This window comes from Anopheles merus, chromosome 3R (assembly GCF_017562075.2).
Source record: "Anopheles merus strain MAF chromosome 3R, AmerM5.1, whole genome shotgun sequence".
Lineage (NCBI taxonomy): Eukaryota > Metazoa > Arthropoda > Insecta > Diptera > Culicidae > Anopheles > Anopheles merus.
The window spans coordinates 35907113-35931960 of NC_054084.1; the positions used below are offsets into that span (position 1 = coordinate 35907113).

A 24848-nucleotide genomic window follows, 5' to 3' on the forward strand; every position below is an offset into this window, starting at 1 on the left:
CTAGCATAAAAAACAAATCAGAAAAAGCGTCATTTACAACATTCTAGTGGCATATTCGTAGTGGAAAATAGTGTGAAACTGACACAGTTACACACACACACACACACACGCTTCCATGTCGTGTGAATATCGTCCAAAGTATTGAAGATTAATGATTGACCTGCTGGCTCCTGCCGTCCTGACCAAGGTCCTTGAAAGAGAACAGGTCGAAGCGCTTAGAGTAAATTGACAGAAAGCCATGGGAAAATTTTGACAGTTAAAGTGAACATTGTTTATGTTTAGCGATGGACGTTGCTATGGAGTGAATGAGAGTTTTGTTCAGCATTTTACATTCAATTTCTGTTAGAATATTTGAAGAATTAGAATCCAATTAGAATATTACATGACTGATACAATCCAAGGATCTCATTTATCATTCGTAGCCGGGTTATAAGTAAATGATGGTATGCATATTGTACCAGTGTGTGTCGATTGGATGTTTCATTTTACTCTCAGTGTTCAATTGAAAGTAAAAAGGACTTCTTTAACCCAGTTGAACATGTTAAACATTTCGTTTTTCCAGCAGGGCCGTTGCAAACGGTAGTGGTTTGTGGTCACGGAATGGCAAACAATGAAAAAGGTTATCAATGTTTCTGAATACAGAGTAGACTGCAATTACTTCTCCTTTATTGTCCAGAAGTGATTGACCGCAAGAAATTTAACCAATATAACCTTCCTAATAGTAAATTCGTCCACTTTTGCGCGTTAACTATTAGCCGTTTGTTTGTAAACACTTTTTCATGAAACTGTCAAAAGCGAGCTGAAAATGGCAACCTAGCAACGGGCTTTGCATCGACCTGTTCTCCTTAATAGATCTTGGTCCTGACGAAGAACCCGTACGTGCAGCAGAAGCAGATTGCAGCATTTCAGGCGCAACTAGGAAGACGAGCCGCATTGTGCAGGTGTTATGATACCAGAAGTAAAGTGCACAACGTGCTTCCACCCCGATCGGAGCAAACCGTGAAGTGAAGTGAACGCTTTTTATGCCTTCTTAAAGCAACCGCAAGCAATCGTGGGGCTCGTGTGTTTTGTGTGTAGTAAGGCAGGTTGAATATCGTTTCCTTATTTCTCCACAGTTTCAGAACTCGAGAAGAAACAGGTTTCCCATTTGTAAGCGCAGCACAATCGCGAATGAATCGGTTTCGTCAAGTAGTTGCATAAATCTTGCTGAATTCATCGCAAAAGTTAAGTGATTCCCAACGCTTGAGCGTAACGATTACGCGCCTTTTGCGTCTGTTTTTGCGTACGTCAACAGTTCCAGGCGTGGCCCCAAAACTTCCAGAAGCACCGGAGAACAGCAAGGCCGGGCGTTAAGTGGGTAAGTTTGTGCGGAGAGCACCGTTGCTGGTATTTCTAGGAAATGGTTGTTTGTTCAGCCGCTCTGTTTACTATCGGCAGAAGCTGTAAATTATCTTCCGAACGGAAGTTCTCTCGTTGACCCGTTGCGCTGGAGTGGACCTCGCTGGTTCGGCCTTTCCCAAACTGGACCGTTATTAGACACAGCAAGGGTGTGTGTGTGTGTTTTGGTTGCGCACAAGTTTAGGCTGACTTGGTGTTGAGGAGCACGTGTTGTATATTTGAATGCCAGAAATAAGTTTCCGCAAGAACCCTTGTAATAGAAGTTTTACATGACCGTGGAAGAAGTGGACTGTATTTGGTGGCAAAGTGAATGCTTACTCGCCTGGGGTAGGGAATGCCTCAAATTTGAACGAGCTTTATGCCATTATTTAACAAACGGCTATTGAAAGCAAAACTGAAAGAAAAGCTTTCAGCAGAACCAATTACCAAAGCGACCAAAGTTGGTAGTAACAGCACGAAACTGCCATTCAAAACTGTCCAATCTCTCTCTCTCTCTCTTGCACTTTTTTGACATTTTTTTACACTGCTTCATTTTAGGTTGGGATGGATTCACATTTGAAAGGATGCAAACATAATGAAAATGAGTGGGAGTAAAAAATGAAGCGAAATTTTTACAATAAAACATTAAGAGAAGAATGAGGCCGAACGAATGAAGCACGATGATAGAATTTAAATAAAAATTACCACCAACTCCTGCGTCCACTGTCAAATTGAACGCTGCGGGATTGGTCACGGTGAGTTGACAGTTTTAAAGATATATTTTCTATGTTACCCTTTGACATTTTCTTGTTCAGTTCAGGGAAGATGGATGCGGTTTGTTGGAGGGCATTGCGATTGTAAAAAAACTGCGATAAAACCGTTGGCAATGTAAGCATTAACAATTTGTGTTTTTTTTTTTGTTTGCTTTCCTATTGTAACACGTTTCATTCAACCCGTTTCCTAGAAGCTCAGTGTTTGGGAAACATAATTGATGAATGATCTGGGGATTATTATGGGTTTTACCGTAACAGATGCTTTGATTGGCTCATTTAGAGCGGAGATTAGCATCAACAAAAAGGTTTTTTTTTGTTTTGGTATGATATCAAAGCATTTTTTGCATTTCTTTTTACTTGTACAGAGATTTGTAAGTGTAATTAGTAGATGTAACACTAATGACAGCCTTTCGCATTCGTATGGGGCAGTTTTTTTTAAATTAATTATAATAAATGATTCTGATTCTGGTTACAATAGATCCCCTATTTAGAATTTTGACTATTATTAAACTGTAACAACTCGACGAATTTGTTGCATTTTCCCCTCACCATAGATTAAGATGCATAGCGCCAAAATGTATGCAATATTTGAGATTGTAAAGTGCCCGTATTCATAGCCCGTTTTCATAGCCTAAACTACGGAAAGTTTTGCATTTTGCATACATTTAGGCGCACGTTTTAGGCGTGTACGAGGAAAGCTGTAAAGTTGCGCTCAGACTTCTAGCAATAGCTGTGCCAAATCTTTTGTTATACTCGACCTTTATGAAGGATACAGATTAAATGTATGTAATACATTTGAGGTTATTAGCCAACTTCCCAAACAATCGATCACATAGCATACTTACAACGGTGGTCAAAATGAAGGTTTCAAGGTTTGTACGAACAGTTTACATTCGCCCCGATAACGAGGCTACCAACAATCCTATCTCGCAACTGGAAAATAGCAGAGAGAGAGGAAAAAAAAACAAAATACCGCACTAAAACCTTTATTCACAACCCATTCCAGCCCACAGTGTCGGGTGTCTCACATGGACCCACAGCCGGACTCGTAAAACCGCACCAAACGCCAAACGCCGGTAATGAGTGCTCCGTTATTATGTATGAATTCATAAATTCAATTACAGGATTTGCGACATTTACGGCGATTTCATAGACCGATTTGATGAATGTTTGCCTATCCCCTTGCCCACCCACCGTTCACTATCGGCAGTGGCAATGGCTGCAAATCTTGAAACCGTTACCGTTTTGGAATTAATTGCCATCTCGAACGCTGATAGGAGCGCTCCATAGAAGTGTGCTCCTGTGAACGGATTTCTCTGGCGCAGGACGGTGGAGGAATGAAATAATTTATGCACTCGGACGGACGGAGAGCATGGAATTTCGTCACTGACCAAAAAATGCGTCCACCGGTTTAGTGTCGGCCTTCGACTCCGAGCCTCAGACCTCGAGCAGCAAGCATTAGCGCAGAAAGAGGAGCCCGAACGCCACGGCCCCGGTATCAGTTAATTAAAATGAAACATTCAACTACCACAATTCGAATAAAAGTTCATGTTTTCTCCATTTCGGGAAAAAGCAATTTACGATCCAATGGTCCCGGCCAGCGGCACAGCGTCCTTCCGGACCGTTGCCAGAGCTTTCGGGCCCGAAATTTCGGTCACAATTTGATAAACTAACAGCGACTAACTCCAAATGTTCGGTGGACGTGGGCAGCCAGTGTTGCCAAAAATGCGTCCTCGTCTGCCCGTGGTATGACGCTACCTAGGGCCATACACACACACATACATGGGATAGGCATATGGGCAGCAACTATTACATGAAACGGAGCGGAGTCAAAACCGCAAGCCACGGCGCAACAACGGCGCTCGGCAGAAATTGTAGTTTAATGTACACGCCCGTGTTGGACCGAGCTGGCCTGTGCTGTACCCGCGAACGCTTGCGAAACGAAACGTGTAACGATCGTTCGGTTTCCCAAACAAGGCCCAACTCGCTCGGTAGGCGCAACGTTTTTCGGCACCAATAAGAGAAGGATGAGGCAGGCTAGTTTTTCCCTCCTGCAGAGCCTATAAAACCGTTATCGCAATTTAAATAACATTAGCAGAAATCCATACACTCCGGGTTGGGAAGAAACCCGGCCCAGGCCTTTCCGGTGGGCCATGTGGTTCGAATTTCCCGCACCACAGCGCCGTCGGTGTTGGAGTTGTTTAATATTTTGCTGCACGTTTGTGTACATCTCCGCCTCACTGCTTCGCGCTTTGTACCATTTTGAAAACTCCATGTTTCTGTTACGCCCTGCAGAGAAGCAGAAGGAGGAGGTTGGTTTTTCTTTCTTTGCACGACAAATTCGTTGCTGCCTTTTATTTTGTTTTGGACCAGAGAAGGAGCGTGTGGCGCGTTTTGCGCGTTTCCCACTAAAAATGGCCCATACGTGGTGCTGTTGGCTCGACTGTTCACTTGCACGGCACGCTCGCTTTCTTGAAACCAAGTGAAACCTGACCTCTCCATGGTGGTACCATCGTATCCCCGAAACTCCGCCTCGTACCCCGGCCATTAAAAGTGCGAGTTCGGTTATTGCCGTTTGGGGAAGTTTGATGAATTTTTGATGGCGTTCTCTTATGCGCCCCGACTTTAACGACGCTTTTCGGTGGGAAAGGGAACCGAACCACCCGAGCCCGGGCCAGGTCATTCCTTACACCTTAAGGTTAGCTTTATGCTGCTGCCTGTAGGTCAGCCGTAGTTTTGTGTGGTGTTTCCCCGGGCCATAAAGCCGCAGCTTCTCAAAACGGGTCCAACATCATCGACATTAGCGAAGCGCCCGGGCGCACGATCGGCAGTGGCGCAATTTGTCTCGTATTCACTTTGCCCTCGTGCTCTCGGACGGCTTTAAAGTGGCATCATCAACGTTTGTCGTGGTTGAGAGGAGGGTGAGCTAAAAGGTTTAAAGATGTGTTCTTTGGCTTCCCCTTACCTTAACACTTCTCTTTGCCACGGGAAAACTTCAAACAGCGAAAGGAGTTTTGCTCACACCCGAACGCTTGTGTTTGCCCATTTAGGGTTCATTTGGTCGTCATTTGTAATGTGCCGTGGCTGCGTCTTTACTCCTGGTGAATTTGCACATCCAATCCTCTTCCCTGTGAACTATTTCACCTCTGGTCTGGTATCGACCGCAGCCACAAAACCGACGTAAATTAAAACTTGTGGAATTGGGCATTTTATTTGCCACTTTCGTGCAACACGCCGCACCCCTTTTGTTTTGTTTTTCACTTCTTGCTATTTATGTTTCATTTTGCAAGCCCCCTCGAACTGAACAAACAAACCCGATAACGGTAGCCTAATGAGACGGAGACTGAGGGCGAAGGCTGACAATACGCATTTTTCAACGCATTAACCTCGGCACTGGTCGGCAGGTTTCGCACGCGTGATTAACCGATTTGCGCGTGGAAAAATGAGCCACCGGTTCGCAGGTTCGCTTGCCCGTGCCAGTGCGAGGCAGACAGATTAATGAGTGCGAAAATCAGGGGAAGATCAGAGGGAGGGTGGTAAAGTGCAGCTTAATCGGATAAGGTCGTTACGGTGCGTTTGGACACATCAATAAAATATACCAATTTGTGTAAACACTTCAAGCGAGGTTAATGCATGATGAAGGTAGATTACACAAACGCAAACACACACACACACACACACACCGACACACGCGCGGCGCAATACAATCCGATTGATGAATTACCACCGCTTTGGGCTGCGATTTTAAACATAAAGCCGATGATTGCAGACAGCGAGATAATTCTTTTCCAGCGTAATTACAGCTTTACGATGTGGGATAATAATTTCGTGCAAAAAAATATAAAAAAATACCGGGAGGTTACGATTGCTGAAACGCTCTACGGTTTATATATCGCGTGCGAATAAAACTTTGATCGTTTTACACATTTGGTACGATGATAATTGCAAGTTCGATTGGAAAGCGAGTTCATACTTATCATTATTTGAGGGGCATTAATTGACCATTTTGTATAGCGTATTGCCCACATTAAGGAGTTATTTTACAGGAAGCTATTAAATTTTCCATTTTTACTATGAAACGCCTGTTTGTATGCAATTTTAAATGTTTGATCATGGGTTTGGATAGTAATTTTCAAACATTGTGTAATTTTGTAATTACAGTGGAGTGCCGTTTATCCGGGCTCATCGGGACTAGACCCCACCCGGATATGCGAATAACACGGATAATGAGTCAATGAATATATTTAAGCACAAATTCTTGATTTTTGTTTGAAATTTATCTTATGTTTTGATATAAATTAGCAAATTTTTTATTAACTTGATATTTTTATAATGAAAATATTTAAAATTTTACGTGAATTATATTGTTTTTTGTTATGACAATGTGCTCTGATAACCGCTTTTTCAAATATCCTCCTCAGAATGCAATGTCACCTTTGTATTGAGTTGTCATTTCTCAACAGCACGGATAAACAGATAGCCGGATAAAAGGTACCTGAATAAACGGCGCTCCACTGTAGTTGCCTTTTTTAACGCATATGCTTTTCCTTAAGGTTATGGGTAAATACACATTGCATACCTCTAGGCACTCTTCATTTTAAGCTTAAAGATCATAAAGGTCACAATATTGAGAAGCTCTACATTGCCCACAACCATTCGCCTCTTCTTTAAAGTTTTGCGATCATATTTAAATAAAGCAAATAATCAATTGAGGTGTAGTGGGTATGTTTCGTAAAAAAAGTTTAAAATATAGATTCGAGAAGTCTGTAAAATTCCACCCCAATCGAACTGATTGCCACTTTGAAGGAAGAATGACAACGCTACCGACAACCACCGAGAGCATCAATTGCAATGATTGTTCGCCATTCCTTGCCCACGCTCAGATAAGTTTGCGTTCCATACAACCCACCTACCGAGCCGATCAAGTCGAGCCGACACTTCAGACAATTCAATTAACGAAAAAGTGCGTTCCCATTTCAACCATAACCTCACACGCTTTACGCTTTAGAGAAATTCCAACCAGCGCTTTGTCATGCCAGGTGCTCGTCGGTCGGTTGTGGTGAAACACAATCAATCCTCCCGTACACACCTGATCGATCGGTCCGTGTGTGGGCTGGGTTTTACAAACTTTCCACCCAATACCCCAAAACACTCCTCCTCACTCCGCCCCGTGATCCCGTGATCGGAACGTAATCATCAAAGCAGCAGGTCGCGCTCGAAGCGCTTTGCCGCTTTTCGCATTCCCGCAATTAATACCGCATCAGGCTGGAACGGGGCGAGAGGGCGAGAGGCAAGGACGTTCTGTTGCTGCCCCTCCGGCACGTTTTGGTGGTAAGTGAAATAATTCCTCAAATCAAAACAAGCACCCAACCGTGCTGATTAGTTCGTTCGAAATCAAACACCCACCCGCAACCGCCAAATCACCTTCCTCGGGGCGGTCTTTGGGCTCCGTCCTCGGTCGACGGCAAGGCTCACAACAGGCCGGCGTTGGTGTTGATAGAGTGGTAAACTCCGGTTGTCACTCACGCGGAACTACACCTGCAGCTGAAGATCCTTGGAATGCCTCGGGAGCATCGGTTGCCCCGCACTCACTGCCGGGCGTGTCACTGTTTGCGTTTGTTAAGAGTTCGTTAAACAATCGTTGGCTTCGTGATTGGAATTGACGCGCGGTTGTGGCAAGGCATGTGAACCTGTGCACAAAAGGAGTGTTAGAGCGCTTGAGCTGCTCAGAGGCACTCCATAAAAAGCCCCACTGGAGGAAAGAAGCAAGAATCGTAAGTAATTCTCGAATTATCAATCAATTTAATAATTCCTCGCATGTCGCCACGGCACACCGGGGCCAACCTTGCCTTAATGGTCTTTTGTCCAAGCAAGTCTGTAGCCCACGGTACGGGTAAATAAGGCAAGACATTCTCAAGATTGCACACGTACTCCATCGGCGAGCCACCGCCGGACGGGCAGGCGGCCGTGCTAACTCGAGAAACGTGGCACACGTTGGCCACGAAGGCGATCGCGTTAAAGGGACACACGGTCTCCAGAGATACCTTTGCACAATATGGACCCGGCTCGCCGGACAAATGCCCAGAGCCTAGAAAGGTGCACACGCGATAAGCGGCGCATGAAAAACGGTGTCCAAGCGGTCGATGCTGCGGGCACAAAGCTACTACCTACACACATAAGCGCACTATAATAAACTGTGCATGTCCGTGATTGCATTGCCCTTTGCCTGCATGCCGGTGTGCCTTCGCCACAACCACAACACGCCACCTGACCTGATTCCTGGGAACGTCCTGTCCCAAGCCCGGAAGAAAATAGTCAGCAGCGTTCCAGCAGTTTCCAGGGGACAGTCTTCGATGGAGGCGCTATCGGAGAAAAGAAAATGTTTGAAAACATTTGCGATCCTGTCCCCGCGGGGACGGCGATGCTTGTTGAGCTTGGCAGGTCCTGGCAGGGAAGATGTAGGAAGAACACACACACACACACACACACACACACACACACACACACACACACACACACACACACACACACACACACACACACACACACACACACACACACACACACACACACACACACACACACACACACACACACACACACACACACACACACACACACACACACACACACACACACACACACACACACACACATACACATACACACACACACACACACAGTTTACCTTACGTTTCCTTCCCAATAACAAGCTGCCGTTGCGAAGGAATCGGGTCGGGCCTCAATACGGTCGGTGGAATCTGAAGGGATCGGGTACACGATTCTTTGCAGAAATTCCCCGGCGAGGAGGCGAGCCCTGGGAGAGTCAAATTCGATCCCGTGACCAAGACCAAGGGATGATAATGCAATCCGACAGGCACGGAGACTCGGGGATTTGCTCAAACACCGTTGTCCTGGCTTTATGTTTGGCTCTTGCTTAAAAATCTGCTGCCTCGAAAAGAAAAAGCACAAAAAAGGCAGCAAAATCGACCACCATTTCGACGTTCTTCCGCTACTGTGAACGACCTGCCAGAGCCGTTCCTTATCCCACCCGCCTCCCGGCGCTAAGTATTGCATTCGATCGTCTAAACGGACGGGATCGTAGGCGAATTATGGCAGGCGAGCGCGCAAATCGCATCGGACGTGGCTCGAGAGCGGAATGACCCACGGGCACGGGCACGGTCGAAAGCACGTCCCATGGCTCCGCCAGGGAGCGAACGGACAGCAGCGCGGTGCTCTATTTGGTATTTCTCCCCCTCCGCTAACTTCCTGGTTCCTAGTCCCTCTTTCTTTGCACCCACATCCATCCATCGATGCTTGAGGACGTCATTCTCACGTACCACGGCGTGGGTTTTTTCCCTCTTATTTCTTTCCTCATTCTCCATCAAACCGATCCCGAGTCACATGTGGACGGCGCTTTAAGCGCTGTCCGACGAGGGGGATACGGAATTTGTGGCAGCAGCTAAACTAAACGTTGCTCTCCTCGTCTCGCCGTCAACAGCAAGATGGAAGGCATCGGCCCTCTAACGGTTGACGACGTCCGGCGATCGAAGCATTTCGGGTGTTTGTGCCACACACGAAGACGGCTCGACAAATTCTGCTCCCCGACTCCCTTTGAAAGTGAATGTGTGTGAGTTTTTCTCCCTCCCACTCCAGTGTATTTGTAGCTGTGTGTATGTGTGTGTGTGTGCGGGAAGAATGTTTTCCCTCGTTTCCCGATCACTGCGAAAGCGCTGGGGGAAGCTTGGATGGATGCTTAAAATTTCAATCACGTAATATCGTTTCAAATAGTGTGGATTTTTTTTTATTTCGTTCGCTGTTGTTGTGTTTTTGCCGTTCGTTTGGTTTCGTTTGGTTGCCACATTTTGCCCCGTTCCGTCGTGATGTCCTTTAAAACCTTATGCCTTCCCGCAGGCTGGCCCGTACCCCTTTTGCGAGAAGGGCTTTGGCCGCTGTGGCACGTTCTGGCCTGGCTAGTGATGGAGCTGTGCGGTGGCCTTGCCCTCCTACCTGCCATCCCAGCCAGGCAGAGTTCGGCGGAAATATTTATTAAACCTTTTCCGAGCCAATGGTCCATTAAATATCGAACGAAATTGGTCGGACCCGGTACCAAAGATGCGACGGTCCCCGGATCGAGTGTGTCGAACCCGCCAGGACCAGCGGACAGCTTCTTTGGCTCGCTGCCATCAAGGACATAGCGCCAGTCGGCAAAGTACAGCGAAAATGACCTAACACAACCTTGTGTCCCAGCGTGTGGGCAACGAGCGACCTGGCAAGAAAGAGAGCGACCGGAGACGAGAAATCCTTAATCGTAGGATGATGATTTCGAGCGAAAGTAGGTGGAAAATAGCTCCAAACTGCTGTCGACTTGACAGTGCGGTGGCCGGTGGCCGGTGGCAAGGGTGCTTCGATTTTTTATGATGATTACTTCTGTCGTTATTTGCGGTCCACGAAATACGGTGTGGGCACTGATTTGGCAGAATTTGATCGATCATAATAGCACCGGCGTAGGTTCGCTCTGCTGCGCTGCGGTCAACGGGCTGTTTGCTGGTCTTCCGGGAAATGGGATGAAAATCACTGCTCCGTCGGTATGTGCTCTGGCGTATTTCTGGGCGAGCAGGATAGCTAATTAATGATTCAACCAATCGTGAACTCGTTTCCCAGGATTGGGAGATTAGCAGAGAGATAGAGAGAGTGTGTGTGTGTGTGTGTGTTGGTTTAAGCACGGTGCGCTAGTAGAAACTGAAATCGGAAATCACTAACGCAGAATGGTTTATAGTGGCAATAGGAAATCGATTGAAAGTTTCGAATGGCAAAAAAATGGAATTTGAAAAGGCATGATTCAACATTTCAGCGGTGCTGGATTGCAGCAATCAGACATTCGTGATTTATTTCGAAGCTTTAGTCGTTTTACTGCATTCGTTTCTGCAATTGGGTCGATTTTGTTCTTCAGATTGCATATTGCGCTTTTTGTACGTAGTACTAAATTGTTGTATAAAAACGCCTAGACTTATGCAATTTTCATAACAGACAATCTTTTGAGGCATTTCGTGAGTTTAAATTTTAAATCTTTATTTTCAATTTTCCTGCATAAGGTTTAGGATTATGTAAAACATAATTGTCAAAAAAGGCGAGAACTCGATATAAGGAAAAGGTGACTATATATTATTGAAAAATGTTTGCTCAACATAATATTATTCATCTTGTTAAAAAAATGATGAATTAGTATTAATTTCAATTTCAAGGTTTAAAACATCTACCAGCAACAGCTTTAAATTTTAAATCTTTATTTCAATTTCCTGCATAAGGTTTAGGATTATGTAAAACATAATTGTCAAAAAAGGCGAGAACTCGATATAAGGAAAAGGTGACTATATATTATTGAAAAATGTTTGCTCAACATAATATTATTCATCTTGTTAAAAAAATGATGAATTAGTATTAATTTCAATTTCAAGGTTTAAAACATCTACCCGCAACGGCTAATCGTCCTATTCCTTTCTACTCAACTTCCCGCCGTGATTGTCCAGGAAGCAGAAAAACGATCGATAAAATCATTTCTCTATCTCGCCGCAGTACAACCTCAACAAAGATTCATTTTTCACCACCACCACCATCACCACCACCACCATCACCACTACCAACTACCATCATTACCATCACCCCAAGCGCCGTGCCGCAATCATTACGGCTACCATTCGTTTCGTTTCGCTCGTTTCCAATTATTATTACGTCCTTCACGCATCGGCGCTAACAAAATGCAAAGTTATAACAATAATATCACTAATGGTTGCCGCCGTCGAAACTGAGGGAGGGCGAAAACACCGGTGCCCGTTGCTAACCTTTGCCAACGCACCAAGGCGCGTTTTTCCGGGAAGCCCGCGCCTTTCCTTTCCAGACGGTGGGCAAAAATTGATTTTGAAGATTTTATGCTGTGCGTCTGTCACAGTAGAACAAACAACCGTGGCACGTGCACATGGTGGAATGCTATTTTTTGTTTGCGGAGTTGCTACTTTGCAAAGAGAAATGGCCAAATGCGGTAACGCAACGGGCAGGAAAACTTTTGTACGTGCGAATGGTATGCTTTGGTTGGCGTTGTTTAGCAAAGGGAGCTGAAAACTGGAAGCTTCCTAACTTGTTTACTTGTTTTGGCTGTAAGGTTGGTTTAGAACATTTTTCATCCTGCATTGGCAAGCTTTTTTGCATTCACTAGAGTTCCGTTTTACCTTCCCTTATTAATGACCTTAGCGGATAATGCACGCTTTTCAAAATCGAACACAAACTCCAAATCAAAGTCACTACTTGATAAGCTGCATTTTTATGCATTCGGCAGTAAACAAAATTTGAAGTTAACTTTGATGCTTTGTGGCGAAGCGTATGCAACAACGCAGGCACAAATATTAACTAAGCCGATTAAGGGATTAGTGCTGGTAAGCTGCTACATTAGCAGATTGCAAAGTTTGTTGCGTGCTAAGCCGGCCAGGGCTGGACATTCCATCCAGCGTTTGGTTATTTTAAAGCTTCCTGGAAACAGCAAACAGATCGTGTGCGAAAAGCACTCGATTGCTAAAGAAACTGTTTAAAAAATCACACACCCTGATGGAACCATAAATAGCTAATGCTTTAGCAGAAGCAAAAGTGCCCCTGCCCTCCACACCGCTATGCTAACGACCGTTGCATGGGACGCTTTAAAGTTCGCAACGCAACAAACTGTTGATACGAATCGGTTATGATGTAGAAACGAAAAGAGAGGGAAAGAGGGAAAAATGAAGCAAAAAAACGTTTCTAATACAATGGATTGGAACAGTTTTTGGAGACTAATCGACCAACCCGTCCTCTGGTCGCGTCTCTGAATCGAACGAGTCGAAAGCGACTGGGTACAGGCAGGTTGTTGATACCGTAGCAGGCAATAATCGCTGTTCCGTGTCCTTACCCATCGAGGGGATGCAGCTTGGCGCTCGTGCGGGAAGGAAAAAATAAATTACCACCACTTTAGCTAAAACGTGCAGGGTGCGTGTGCCGGCTATTTCCGTCCGTTCCGATCGATCCAGCGCTCTAGTGTGCTCCAATCGGCTTCAAAGCTTCCGAGGTTGGTCCATTCTGGTACGCTTTCCAGTGCGTTGCGAACCATGAAGGATGTAGCCGCTGGATAAAGTCTGGAATAGAGAGAGAGAGAGAGAGAGAGAGAAAGAGAGCGTCAATCAATAGGCACCCTGCAGGTCCCTTTTCTAGTCGCAAACACACACACACACACATACTCACACAAACAGACACATACGGCGTGAGACCAGACTCTCCGGGGAACACGCGGGCAACAACACCGTCTGGCACCGTTCTGGGGCGAGGACATGAACAACAGGAGAAACCAATGATGAATTCTAAGCCGTACAGCGAACTAATCGCCCGTGACGGCACGCAGTCGACCGTCATGCTGTGCATATCCGGCCACCTCGAAAACACTGCCCCCATTCTCCCGCCGCGTCGCTGAAACGGCCGGCAGGTATTTCCCTCGCCACGGTAATTGATATGCCCGAAGGATGCACTTGCACCGTTCGATTGTAATGGAAATTAATCCCTCTCCACGTTCGCGTTGGGTCTTGCAACTTGAGGGAGGTGCTGGAGTGGGGTGAGGTGGTGTTGATGTCGCTGCGCTAGATGGCGCTATTTTAAGCGGGCAGAGCGCGCCCTCTGCAGGCAAACCACTCGAAGCTACGTTTAGTCCTCTCTTGCCCTCTTGGAGTTGGAATTGGAGGAGCGTTTTTTACCCCGGTGTGTTGATTGCCCCCTCCATCCCCTTGCCGATCGAGTGGCCCAATATTCGGACGTGCCACACGACGGGTCACGTAGGTGTGGTTCATTATGATTTACAATTACCATTGCACCTCCAGCTCCGCTTCCCCCACACCAATCCTCCGTAAAGCTGGCAAACTTCAAATTGCACCTTTCGCTCGGTGCCCACGAGCGAAGGAAATTAATCCAGGAATATGGTGCCGGACAAAAGAATGGCTGGCAATTTCCGGATGGTCGAGAACCTGATGGCGGAAGGTCATCGAGCGAGCACACACACACACGTACGTACGTTCGTTTCTTGGCACCTGCCACCTCGGAGCCCGCAATATTTAAATGCTACCTGGCAAATGAACTCGGACACGATCTGGTTTCGGTGCTGGTTCGGTTAGGTGAAGACACAAGAACAAAAAAAAATGGTGGCACTCTCTCACAGCTATTATTTGACCAAATGAGTGAACCGCAACGAACCGATTAAAGGAATGCATACAGCCTTCGAAAGCGACAAATGAGAGGGCAACGGTGATGGTGTGTGTGTTTGAACCCGATGGCCCCTGTGGGTTTCCGTCTCCTGCAAGCATTACGTTCGAACCGGTGTGTGACCCCGAAAGCGCATTATTCCCTACTAATAGCACTCCCTTTTAATGGAGGGGCTGTATTTTTCGTGTACTTTTTCTTGTTGATGTGCCTTTTCCGCTCGCTACTGCTGCAAACTGGTATTTGATTCGCTGCTAGGTTCAATTCGCCGCTGTTTTTGTTCCATCGCGGACGTCCTGACGCTGTACCGAGATGTGGTTCTTTGAGCACAATTCTGGCAAGATCTATTCAGGTCGCCAGCGGCTTCCGTTTTCATGCAAAATGGTAAATATTTGATGTCGAATGGTCGCTGGTGTTCATGGAATTAAAAGCGGAATAAATAGAGCCGTAGTTGAAATTATGTGCCCACAACGCTTGGGCCTGCAATAGGAGTAACAAAATTGAGGGAAAAACGTCATGATCATTGCTTGCCGAGGCACGAATCGTGTTGATGTTTAACGGGTACATGAATTGAACATTTCGCAGGGAATCTGTTGCAATTTCGAGGAATCCGTTGATAAGTGGAACAATGGGAAGCATACAATGACGAGAAGCTGTTAGGATTTGAAAATGGTGCTTTTATGTGTAACTTTCTAGGTAGTGTCGCGGTAGGTAGGTAGAGTGGTTGATATGGTGTTAAAAGCATCAGTTTTAGGAATGACTATTAGCATTAGAGCGTAAAAACGGCACTTCGATCGTATGTAAGTGTCGTTTGTAATGAAAATTGCATACTTTTAGGGGGTTTAAAATGATTAAATCGAGCACCTCTGATAACAAACAGCTTTTTAGTTGTGTTGTTATTTAACTAATTACACAACAGCTTATGCAGAAATGTTTTGCTAGTAAAAGGTGCTGTCAATTAACGAGCTGCAAATAAACTCTCTCTCTCTCTCTCCCTCTCTTTCTGTTTCAATATCCGGTCATACGACTTGGCGGCAGCCAATCGAACAATCAAACAATGCTGCCAGCTATTCCGGCGATTGTATTTATTGTACAGTGCCAAACCCCTGTTTTCAACATTTTTTTTTGTGTTGTACTCTACACGCCACACAAACATACACACATGCTCGTACGAAACAGTTCTAATTGGTACGTTACAACTTTACCCTTTCGACTGGCAACTGACTAACAATATTCGCAGCAAAAAAAGGATGGAGGACAGCAACAACAAATTAAATAAAATAAAAAAAACTCTCATATCCTCACCATCAGTGTTTACAGTTGTACTTGTTTTTTGTTGTCGTTGTTGCTATTTCTTTTATTTTATTGTCGCTCATTTTAATCAACCCGTGAGCGACAATGAACGATGGACAACTCGGCGAGACCAATCACAATTACCGGTCTCGAAAAAACCCGATCATCCCTCATCCATCCACATCCGCTCGGTTTGTATAACTCTATCTGTGCGTGTGTGTGTGTAAGTGCAAATGGTCACTATTCGGCTTCCGTTCCCATTGGCACCGGCCGATGGCCCGGGAATTCGATTTTGTGCCACAGCACAGAATCATACACATGGTCGAGTTCGCATAATGAGTAAATTTTCAATTCATGAAAATAATGAAATAATGATTTAATGCGCACCGTACACATAATCAAGCCTTTGTCCATCCATCTCTCTCTGGATGCTGGACTGAATGGTGCTGGGGATGTAAAAAGGCACCCGCCCGAGTTGTTCGGTTTTTGTTGCTGTTGTTGCTCATGTTGTCCAACAATCAGCTTTTGAGAACGTGTAGCTTCTGCGTCCGTTGGATGGATTCATCCCGTAATTTTTTGCCCCGTTTTTCGTGACGGCGCTTCATCGATGTGTGTAGTAGCTTCACTCTACAAATGGTTGATTATTGGTTGTCCGGATCGGATATATATTTTTTTGTTCGTTGTGCATTTTTTTTGTTTCTCGATTGTACTTGATTGTACCCCATCCCTGCTGTGAGCCCCTTGCTCTGCAGTGTATTATTGCAATCATGCACTTGCGTGCAATTGATTTCGCATGTGCATGTAAATTAGTTTTGGATTAAAATATAATTTCATCCATAAATTGATGAAAAATCGTCCCAAACCGCACCGACACGAGGTCAGCAAGGGTTTATCGATGAAAAGAAAAAAAAAAGCTCCAAATTTATGTGAGCGGTTAGCCTGTGCATGCTTTTGTTCTTTTTTGCGCATGATCTTTTTTTCCAGAGTTTTAAATGTTAGAACGTCTCGTACGGTTGGTTGCAGTTTCAATGGTATTTATTGCAGCCTGACCATGTCTTGGCAGGGATGGAACTCCTCCGCTGTTTGTATGTTGACCTTGCTGAAGCTCTTTGCTCTTCGTTTGTGTGTGTGTGTGTATTTGTGTGTGTGTGTGTGTGTGTGTGTGTGTGTGTGTGGTGTGTGTGTGTGTGTGTGTGTGTGTGTGTGTGTGTGTGTGTGTGTGTGTGTGTGTGTGTGTGTGTGTGTGTGTGTGTGTGTGTGTGTGTGTGTGTGTGTGTGTGTGTGTGTGTGTGTGTGTGTGTGTATTTGTGTATGTCTGCGGTGAGAAAGGGGCTTGAGGAAAGCAATATTTACTACCGATTTAACTGCCCTTGCACCTTGCATATCGATCCGGAACTCACCGCCAGTGTGCAGATGCGGTGGAGAAATAATCGATACCTTTATGAGCTGGCATTGAACCAGAACCCAACAGGCCGAGAATAGCTGATAGGAAGTACGGAAAATCTTGGGTTTCATCGAGCTTATAGGTAGACATGCCAGGATACATCACACCATGATTAGCCTCCACCATAATGGATAGAGCGATGGGAGGATGAAACAAGCAAACAAACAGACACCGACAACACCAGCGTATCGTATAACGAGCTGGGAAGAATTTGTTCAAGTGCAATGTTTTAATTAACAGGCTTCTATTTTGCTATCGTCTATCGCCAACGTATGATGCTTACTTTGCAAAGAGTTGAATGTGATCATATGACGTGAAAAAATGCTTCAGTTATCAGAAAACAGATATGTTTTATAGCACATTCCATACAATGTGCTTTTTATGGGATACAGATGGAATTTCATTTTGTTTTATTTTGAGAAATCTCCTTGAAATGTTTCTAAAATGTTTTTGTTATGGCATTTTTTTAACGCTTTCATCGACTTTCATTCTCCACATCGTTTGCTTAAAATGATTCAACCCTCAGTTTAACACAATTTTACGGCAATTAGTCAAGCTGCATGACAAAACGCCTAAATGCATGCAACCCGCAGCAACCGTATTTACTTCTTAATTGTGTAGATAATTGCCCTCCTTACTGTTGACAATCTGCACTATAATTCACGTCAAAATAGTTTTGCATGTTATTTATGAGACATCAGCGTTGGGTTGTGTAGTTTGTACACTGAGTGACTTGAACTCTACGATGAGTGTACTACGCCTAAAGGTATGCAAACGGTCTTGTTACCTTGTTGATAACAAGAAGTGCTGCATTTCACTGTTGTTTTTTCAAATCGAATTCAATGAAGAAGTTTTCTATATGTCAATGTCAATGTCTATACTGTAAGCTCAAACATTAAAAAAAAAACTCAGAAAGTACACGTGTGTCTGTGTGAGCTTAACAATCAATTGTTTCCCACCCGACAACAAACCATCACTTTCGGCAAATAATAAAGCGCATGGGAATCTTTAATTAAAAAACTAAACAACATACATAACCCATTCGAGTTCGAGCAGCTCTCGCTTTTTGCAATGTAAATATTCCCCAACATGCTTGCTGTTCGCCAATTTTATGTAATCTACAACCGCTACTACCAAAGACTTTACACTCGGTGCACTGTTGCGTTCCACTCCGCACACCGATCACTACCACAAATATATGAGAAGTCGGTTATTCTCGTATCGTTGGTGATGCGCTCGCTCGCTGCCTCTATTGTCAAATGTCGTTATGAATAAATTTGCTACCACCGCCAGCTACCGCCAACTGCCACCGGATTGGCGATGCAGTTTGGTGCGGTCGGTGCTGGAGCGCGTGGCGGTTTTAATAAAAGTGTTTCCCATATCACCACCACTTCATTTCGCCCGTCCGCCAAATGCAGCAAATGTGCCGCTTCAACCGCGACAACATTCCATCAGCGCATCCATTTTGTGCTCGGGCATGCAATGTAAGGAAGCTTGGCTCGGCAAGCCCCATTGCCTGCAAGCTGCACGCTTCAAGTGCAGGACCATTCTTTGGCAGCGACACTGCCACTGCCAAACCATTTGTAGACGACACCAGCCAGCGATCCATCCACCCCAATCCATTCGCAGGGTCGGAATGAAACTGGGCATACACATACACACACACACACACGATGTATCTTGTTCGCTGCATCCCTGCTGTACACCCAATTGCTGACGTCATTTGGTAGTGGCACGGTCTCGACCTTTTGCTCGCATACGACGCCGTCGCGATTGGGCTTTTCCGACTGCTACAGTTTTGCAGCCGCTTCATTCCAGTCGTTCAAAACGGGAAACTGGAGCAATCGAAGGGATGCAAACTCAAAACAGAACGAACGATGTAACCAGTCCCAAACTAACCGCATCCATCTTGATACTATTCTCTATCCGCAGGTAACCTGTACAGTCGTCAGTATTGCAGCAAGGGGCAAAAACGTCAGCCAGCCCATTAAAGGCCCGTAGCCGTGGCAATGGTCCGCTCTGCTCCAACCGTCGGTCGGTGAGGAAATGGAGCGAATGCTGCCTCGGTTCCGGTGGGATATGTTGACGCGCCGAATCATCATCACCATCATCAGCCAGCACCAGCATCGACATCATCGCCACCGACGTCATTAAATTGAGCATCGACCGGATTCATCACCCGCATCGCACACTCCAAGACCGGGGCAACAGATTGGGTCCGGCCAGGTTGTGCGTCAGATCGCCCACAGGCGCTTGTCGCACAGATTGTGTCGCAAGCAGCAAAACAACAGCCTAAAAAAGGTCCACACTCACCCGTCCAACTGGACACAGCGTGCGTTTCGAGGAAAAGGCAGGCCGAGCAAAGGAGAGAGAGAGAGAGAGAAAGAACGCAGCGAGCCATCCCAACGAGCGTGACCCAAAGATAGCATCAGGCGGAAGCGTTGGGATACTTGAAACAACAAAAAAGAAAACATGAAAACCGACGGTTTCGTACGCGTGCTGTGGTGGAAATTGGTGCTAATTATAAATTTAATAGATGGAAAATCGATGCACGAAAAGGACAAACACGGTAAGTCAACAGGCAGTATTGCACGATATTACCATTTTGTTGTAGCGATTTTTTTCCTGTGCTGCCTCTAGAATCTTGTCCCGATGGTGTTCAGTTTGAACTGGCAAATGTGTTTCCCTTCCCAGAATCGTTATCTTGTTTGAAGCGCTGATTTAACGCCGGGACAGCATAATGCGTTGTGTTAAATTTTAATAACCCCAGCGTGGGAAAATTACAACCAATCGGGTACGGCCGGGTTGTTTGCGGCGCTATTATAATCCATAATTGCGTTACACTGTTGGTTATTGTTTACATGGTTTAGTACAAAACAAGTATTTTCGGAACAATGCAGGTTTAGCTGCCTTCAGGTCTGTTTTAACAAAAACGCCTAGAGTTATGCAATTAGCTTGCCAGTGTAGCCGTTGCCGGCTGGGTGTAAGCTTATTTTAAGGCAAAATGAGCATACTACTGTAAATGAACAACATAATGGTTTATAATAGAGATTTTGGATCATTTTTGAATTAAAAGAATACACACAAAGAACCCCAAGTTCATGGAGGAATTGTAAACAAATTCAAGGATTGCACAACACAAAACCCAAACTCTCGTGGAAAGCAAGAAACGGAAATCATTGCTGACACTGTCGGAAGTGTCATCAAGTCACAATGATTCATGAGACTTTCTACTTTACCTTTTGGTGTATAAATATATATGTGTGTGTGTGTGCTCTGTCAGCTTAAGAACGCGCTTAATGCCACTCCAAAAATAAAAGAAAAAACAGACGGCTCATTTTCATTCAACGCTTTTAGTCCTTTTCTTTTTTTTTTTGTCAATTTGTGAAAACAGTTGAACTTTAGCAAATGTGCTATGAAAAGTGCGCACTGAATAGGACAGCGTACACCCAGGTACCGCCGACCAGGTATTTACCATTTAATTGGTGTGAAGGCGAAGGCTGCTACAAAGAGGTGCCTTCAGATGCCACCCCATGAACCGGTCCAAAGTGACAAAACCCGAGCGCGTCAGTGGGCCATTTCTACGCCGGCCCGCACGTCGGCAAGAAGGTCAAAAAAATGAGCCCCACCCTGCCCCACGACACCTGCTGCACCTGTCGCATTGCACGCCACTTTGCCAATGATTATGAGATTATGCTCTTTAGAAAATGTCTTTTCAAGTGGCACCGGCAAAAACACAATACCGAAGCGATGGTTTTGTGTGTGCTGCTGTGCTGCTCCCCACGTGTTCGTCCTACCATCCATCCCAGCGACTCTTGCTCGAACTCCTCATCCATCCGGCACCTTGCGAGCGAAGCCGACGAACTCCAACCCGAGACCCTCTCCCCCCCCCCCCTCTTGGGTACTCTGCACACCATAAAGTTGGTAAAATTAATGAACTCCTTGATGAGCTGAGTTCTTGAAGGTTTTGGATGCCCTTGGTGTGTATCCATTACACATTGGAGCCACATCACCTGGTGCCAGCGTTCGGTGAGGGAGGTGGGTTGGTTATGCTGGCCACCCCGTTGAAACTGGCATGGTTTTACGTCCAGCAATGCTGCTCCGTTGGCGAAAAGTGAAACTTTCCAACAATGGCCCCCGTCGGTTGGTTGGTTTGCTGCTACCTAATTCAGCTAAGAGCATCCAGCTACGTTCTTCGGCTGTCCTCAAACCCACAACTGCGTGCTGCAATACTTTAGCTGGCTGTATACGAGCAGGAGCACTGTTTTGTGACGACAGTCAACCAACCTGCGCCGAGAGTGAGAGATCAGCAAGTTTTTGACCCCCAGGATGGATGGGAGCTCCGACGTCAAGAAGTTCCGACCGCTTTGTGCCGCTTTGTGTGACAGTGGTGGTGGCAGCACATAACATTAAAACTAAATAAAGAATGCCTACCGCGGTTTTCTTTGAGTTTTTTTTCTGTTTGTGTCGACAAGAGGACGGAAGATGGATAGAAAACTTGTCCACACGGTTCGTGCTGTCTTACACCTTGTTAGCGGTGTGCAGATGGAGCCACAGTTGTACAAGCGAGAGAAACAGAGAGAGAAGTACATCCAAAAGGACTAGTTTGGGGTGTATGTGTCGGATTTAATTCCAATCATTCGCTTGAAGCTCCGTGTGTGTGTGTGTGTGAGAGTTCGTGTGCTGGAATGCTTTTTTCTAATCTCAACAACCAGTCAACACAATTGTGTCTTGCATTCTCTCCCCCCCAACAACTGCTTTGACCCACCGACCTACCGACCCACCGAGCACCTGTTTGACGAATGCCAGTTGCTGTAATCCATGATTCCATCTGCCTGCCACAATTCCATCTTCAGCATCGTTGCAATCGTAGCATTCATCGTGGCTTTTGTAACACGATAAATTAAACTTTTAATATCCTCCTTGTGCCCCCTCTGTACACTCCCCCAGACCTCCAGGATCTGAGCCACGCAACCCTGGCAACAATATCATCCTGCTCACCGTTCCATTCCCATTACGGTTTCTTCTTCTTTCACCATCGGGCGGATAAGTTCACGTGGTTTTTGGTGGTGAAAATCTTTACCGAAAGAATCCATCCCTCCACACAATCGCACACACTCTCGGCGTTGCTTTACGTCTCGCTCGCTTTTGGCGCCAACTGTTACCACCGCAAGCATTTGGGCGAAGGAATGCTCTCGCTTACAGATGGGTTTTGTGCGCCGGTGGCCGCGTAGATTCGTGGATATCAGCAGCAGCACAATACGCACACGCTACGGCATAAATCACACATAACGAATTAATCTTTTGTTGTAATCACATCCGGGGCACGAATCCTCCCGCTCCTCCCAGCGCACGCTTCCGTCGCTCCAATCTCGCGGCAATCTCGCCATCTGTAGCCTTCCGTTGCTAGTTGCTGTTGGTGCGGGGGTGAGAAAATGAGTTTCTGGTTGATTTTTCACCAGCACCGCCCGCCACCCATTAGGCGTTGCTTTCTGCGGTCGGGTACAAGCATTAACCTTAATACAACAAGCGACCTCATCCCGCGCCGGTTACGAGGACACACCGTTGTTAGACAAGAAATGAAGCCGTTAGCTTAAACGCGCGCGAAAGCGTTTGCTACCAAACCGATGTAAGCTTTCGCCACGAGAGTGGGCGTTGAATTGTGGGCTTGTAGCTGGTGGCGGGGACATCTGGAAAAGTTTACATACATTTTCTCGCATTATTCAGCCAAGAACTTGTGTTTCGGGACCAGCCCGCTTGATGGGGACCTTAACAAGGTGGTTTTGTTGTAACGATTGCATACTTTAAGGCGATTTTATTTATACAATATTATTTGGTTTTGAAACATATGCTCTGAGACTTCTAAAATTGCCAATTTACTGCCACTTTGCTTTATAATTTGGAAGAAAGAATTCAAAACATACTTTCCATACAACTGTTGGCCCAACTTTTAACGCAAGGTCACTGTGAAATCTCTGATCGTAGGTTTGGTATCTGCGTAGTATCCCACCTGTCGACCTTATCCCTACGCCCACACGCCGACTGGATCGTTTCGTGGCGAAAGGAAATTGCCACACCAACTGCTGGAAATCCGGATCTTCTTCCTTTCCGTTTCTCTCCCTATTAATTCACCCTCCGTAATAACTACATACGCTCGTACCGTACTGCGTAGCGTACGCTTACACACACACACGCATACCCGAGGTAGCGCGAGGAGGGATGCACAACCGGTTTGCCAAGGCGTAATGGGTGCTCAAGATAAATAAATTTATCTCCAACATTTCCGCCGAAATTTGTCAACCATTTGCATTGCGGCGGGCGGGCGAAAGGGATCGGCGAGGGGAGAGGAATTTAAATTTCTCAATTTTACATGGCAGGTAAGGGGGGCGGGAATTTTGACCCGATTTTCATCCGACACGAGACGCCAATCTAACCTGCAATGGGAGCAATGGGACGCATTTTTCGGGCTGACGAACTGGAGAAAAAGCGAATGGTTTATGTTCTTCAATTTTTAAATAACTCACAGCGCACGCACTCGATGAAGCGATTGTAACATTTATCATATGGTGAGCGCACACGGAAGAAATTTGAAAGGGGAAAGCTGTGGAATACGAAACAGTTGCGAAGCGAAATGGGGTATCTATGAAGTGTGTTTATTGCAATGGTTTGAAGTCTGGTTTTAAAGCGTCTATTAAATATGTTGCCAATTGATTGGACTTTTCCGAAACCTATTTTAAAGCTACTCCTGTACTTGGCACAACTTCCAGGAAGTAAACATAATATGCGCACATATATATTTGCAACATCACTTTGCATGAGAACGGTTTCCGAAAATGTGCAAAATCGATTATTCGTTCCGTTGAATCAGCACCGTCCTTTCCCCAGATCAAACATCTTTAAGCCGTTTCGATGTTTCTTCTGCCAGTTCTCATCTGATCTTTTCGCTATAAATTTGCGCTCTTCTTCGCGCAACCACAGTGTTTTCCATTTTCCTCGCACAATTCCACCGAGCTTACCGAGCTCGCCGTGAAGTAGTATGCTAATCGGCATCATCATTTTCAACGTTAATGTTTTCTCCGCGCTTTCGCGATCGATACGCGACGCTGCTTTTGGAGGCAGGGATAAAGCACGCCACACATTGACATTGAAACAGCATCGACACGCATCAGCGAAAGAGAACAAGTTCTCAAAAGTCATTCTCGGCGAGGGCAAACATCACTCCGTACATCGGAGAATGGATGTATAAAACATCTTTCCGCCGAAATTGGATCGAATTTAGCAGAAAGACGCGTACACCGTGGCTTATGCGCACACACGCTCACACAGAAACACACACACACATGTGCCACCGGTGAGCAAAACTTTCATCTTTCTGCAATCCGTACTCGGAAAACAGCCTAATAGTACATGACAAACTTTCCCATTAACCTTCGCACTACGCGGCAGCGGATGACACGAGGAAGCAGTATCGGTCGCGTGCGTTTCATTTGGTGCCGTGACCGGGATGCCGGAGTGCTGTGTGACAGTAGCGCAAACGAGCGAGAGAGAGAGAGAGAGACGCGCTTCGCGTGAACAAAACTTTGCGCAAATGGGAAGCGTACGTACGTACGAACTCCAGCGCTTGCTGGATCTTTGCCGGGGAGTCAGAATTCATTACCACCGCTGAAGGTTGATGGGACGGCTTCGGCTGCCGCGCT

General features: G+C 45.8%; 1 protein-coding gene across 6 annotated transcripts in view; it reads left to right on the forward strand.

Moving 5' to 3' along the window:
- Positions 1–24848, forward strand: part of LOC121596557 (nephrin-like) — a 79792-nt gene that overhangs the window by 1494 nt on the left and 53450 nt on the right. For 4 of the 6 annotated variants that reach the window (XM_041921607.1, XM_041921609.1, XM_041921606.1 and 1 more), the window contains exons 2-3: positions 1116–1357; positions 19084–19720. In XM_041921607.1, the coding sequence (XP_041777541.1) occupies positions 19624–19720 (97 nt within the window). In that variant the 5' untranslated portion in view covers positions 1116–1357; positions 19084–19623. Of the gene's footprint in view, positions 1–938; positions 959–985; positions 1005–1115; positions 1358–19083; positions 19721–24848 lie in introns of those variants that run through there. The other 2 variants (XM_041921610.1, XM_041921611.1) reach the window with 2 other exon arrangements.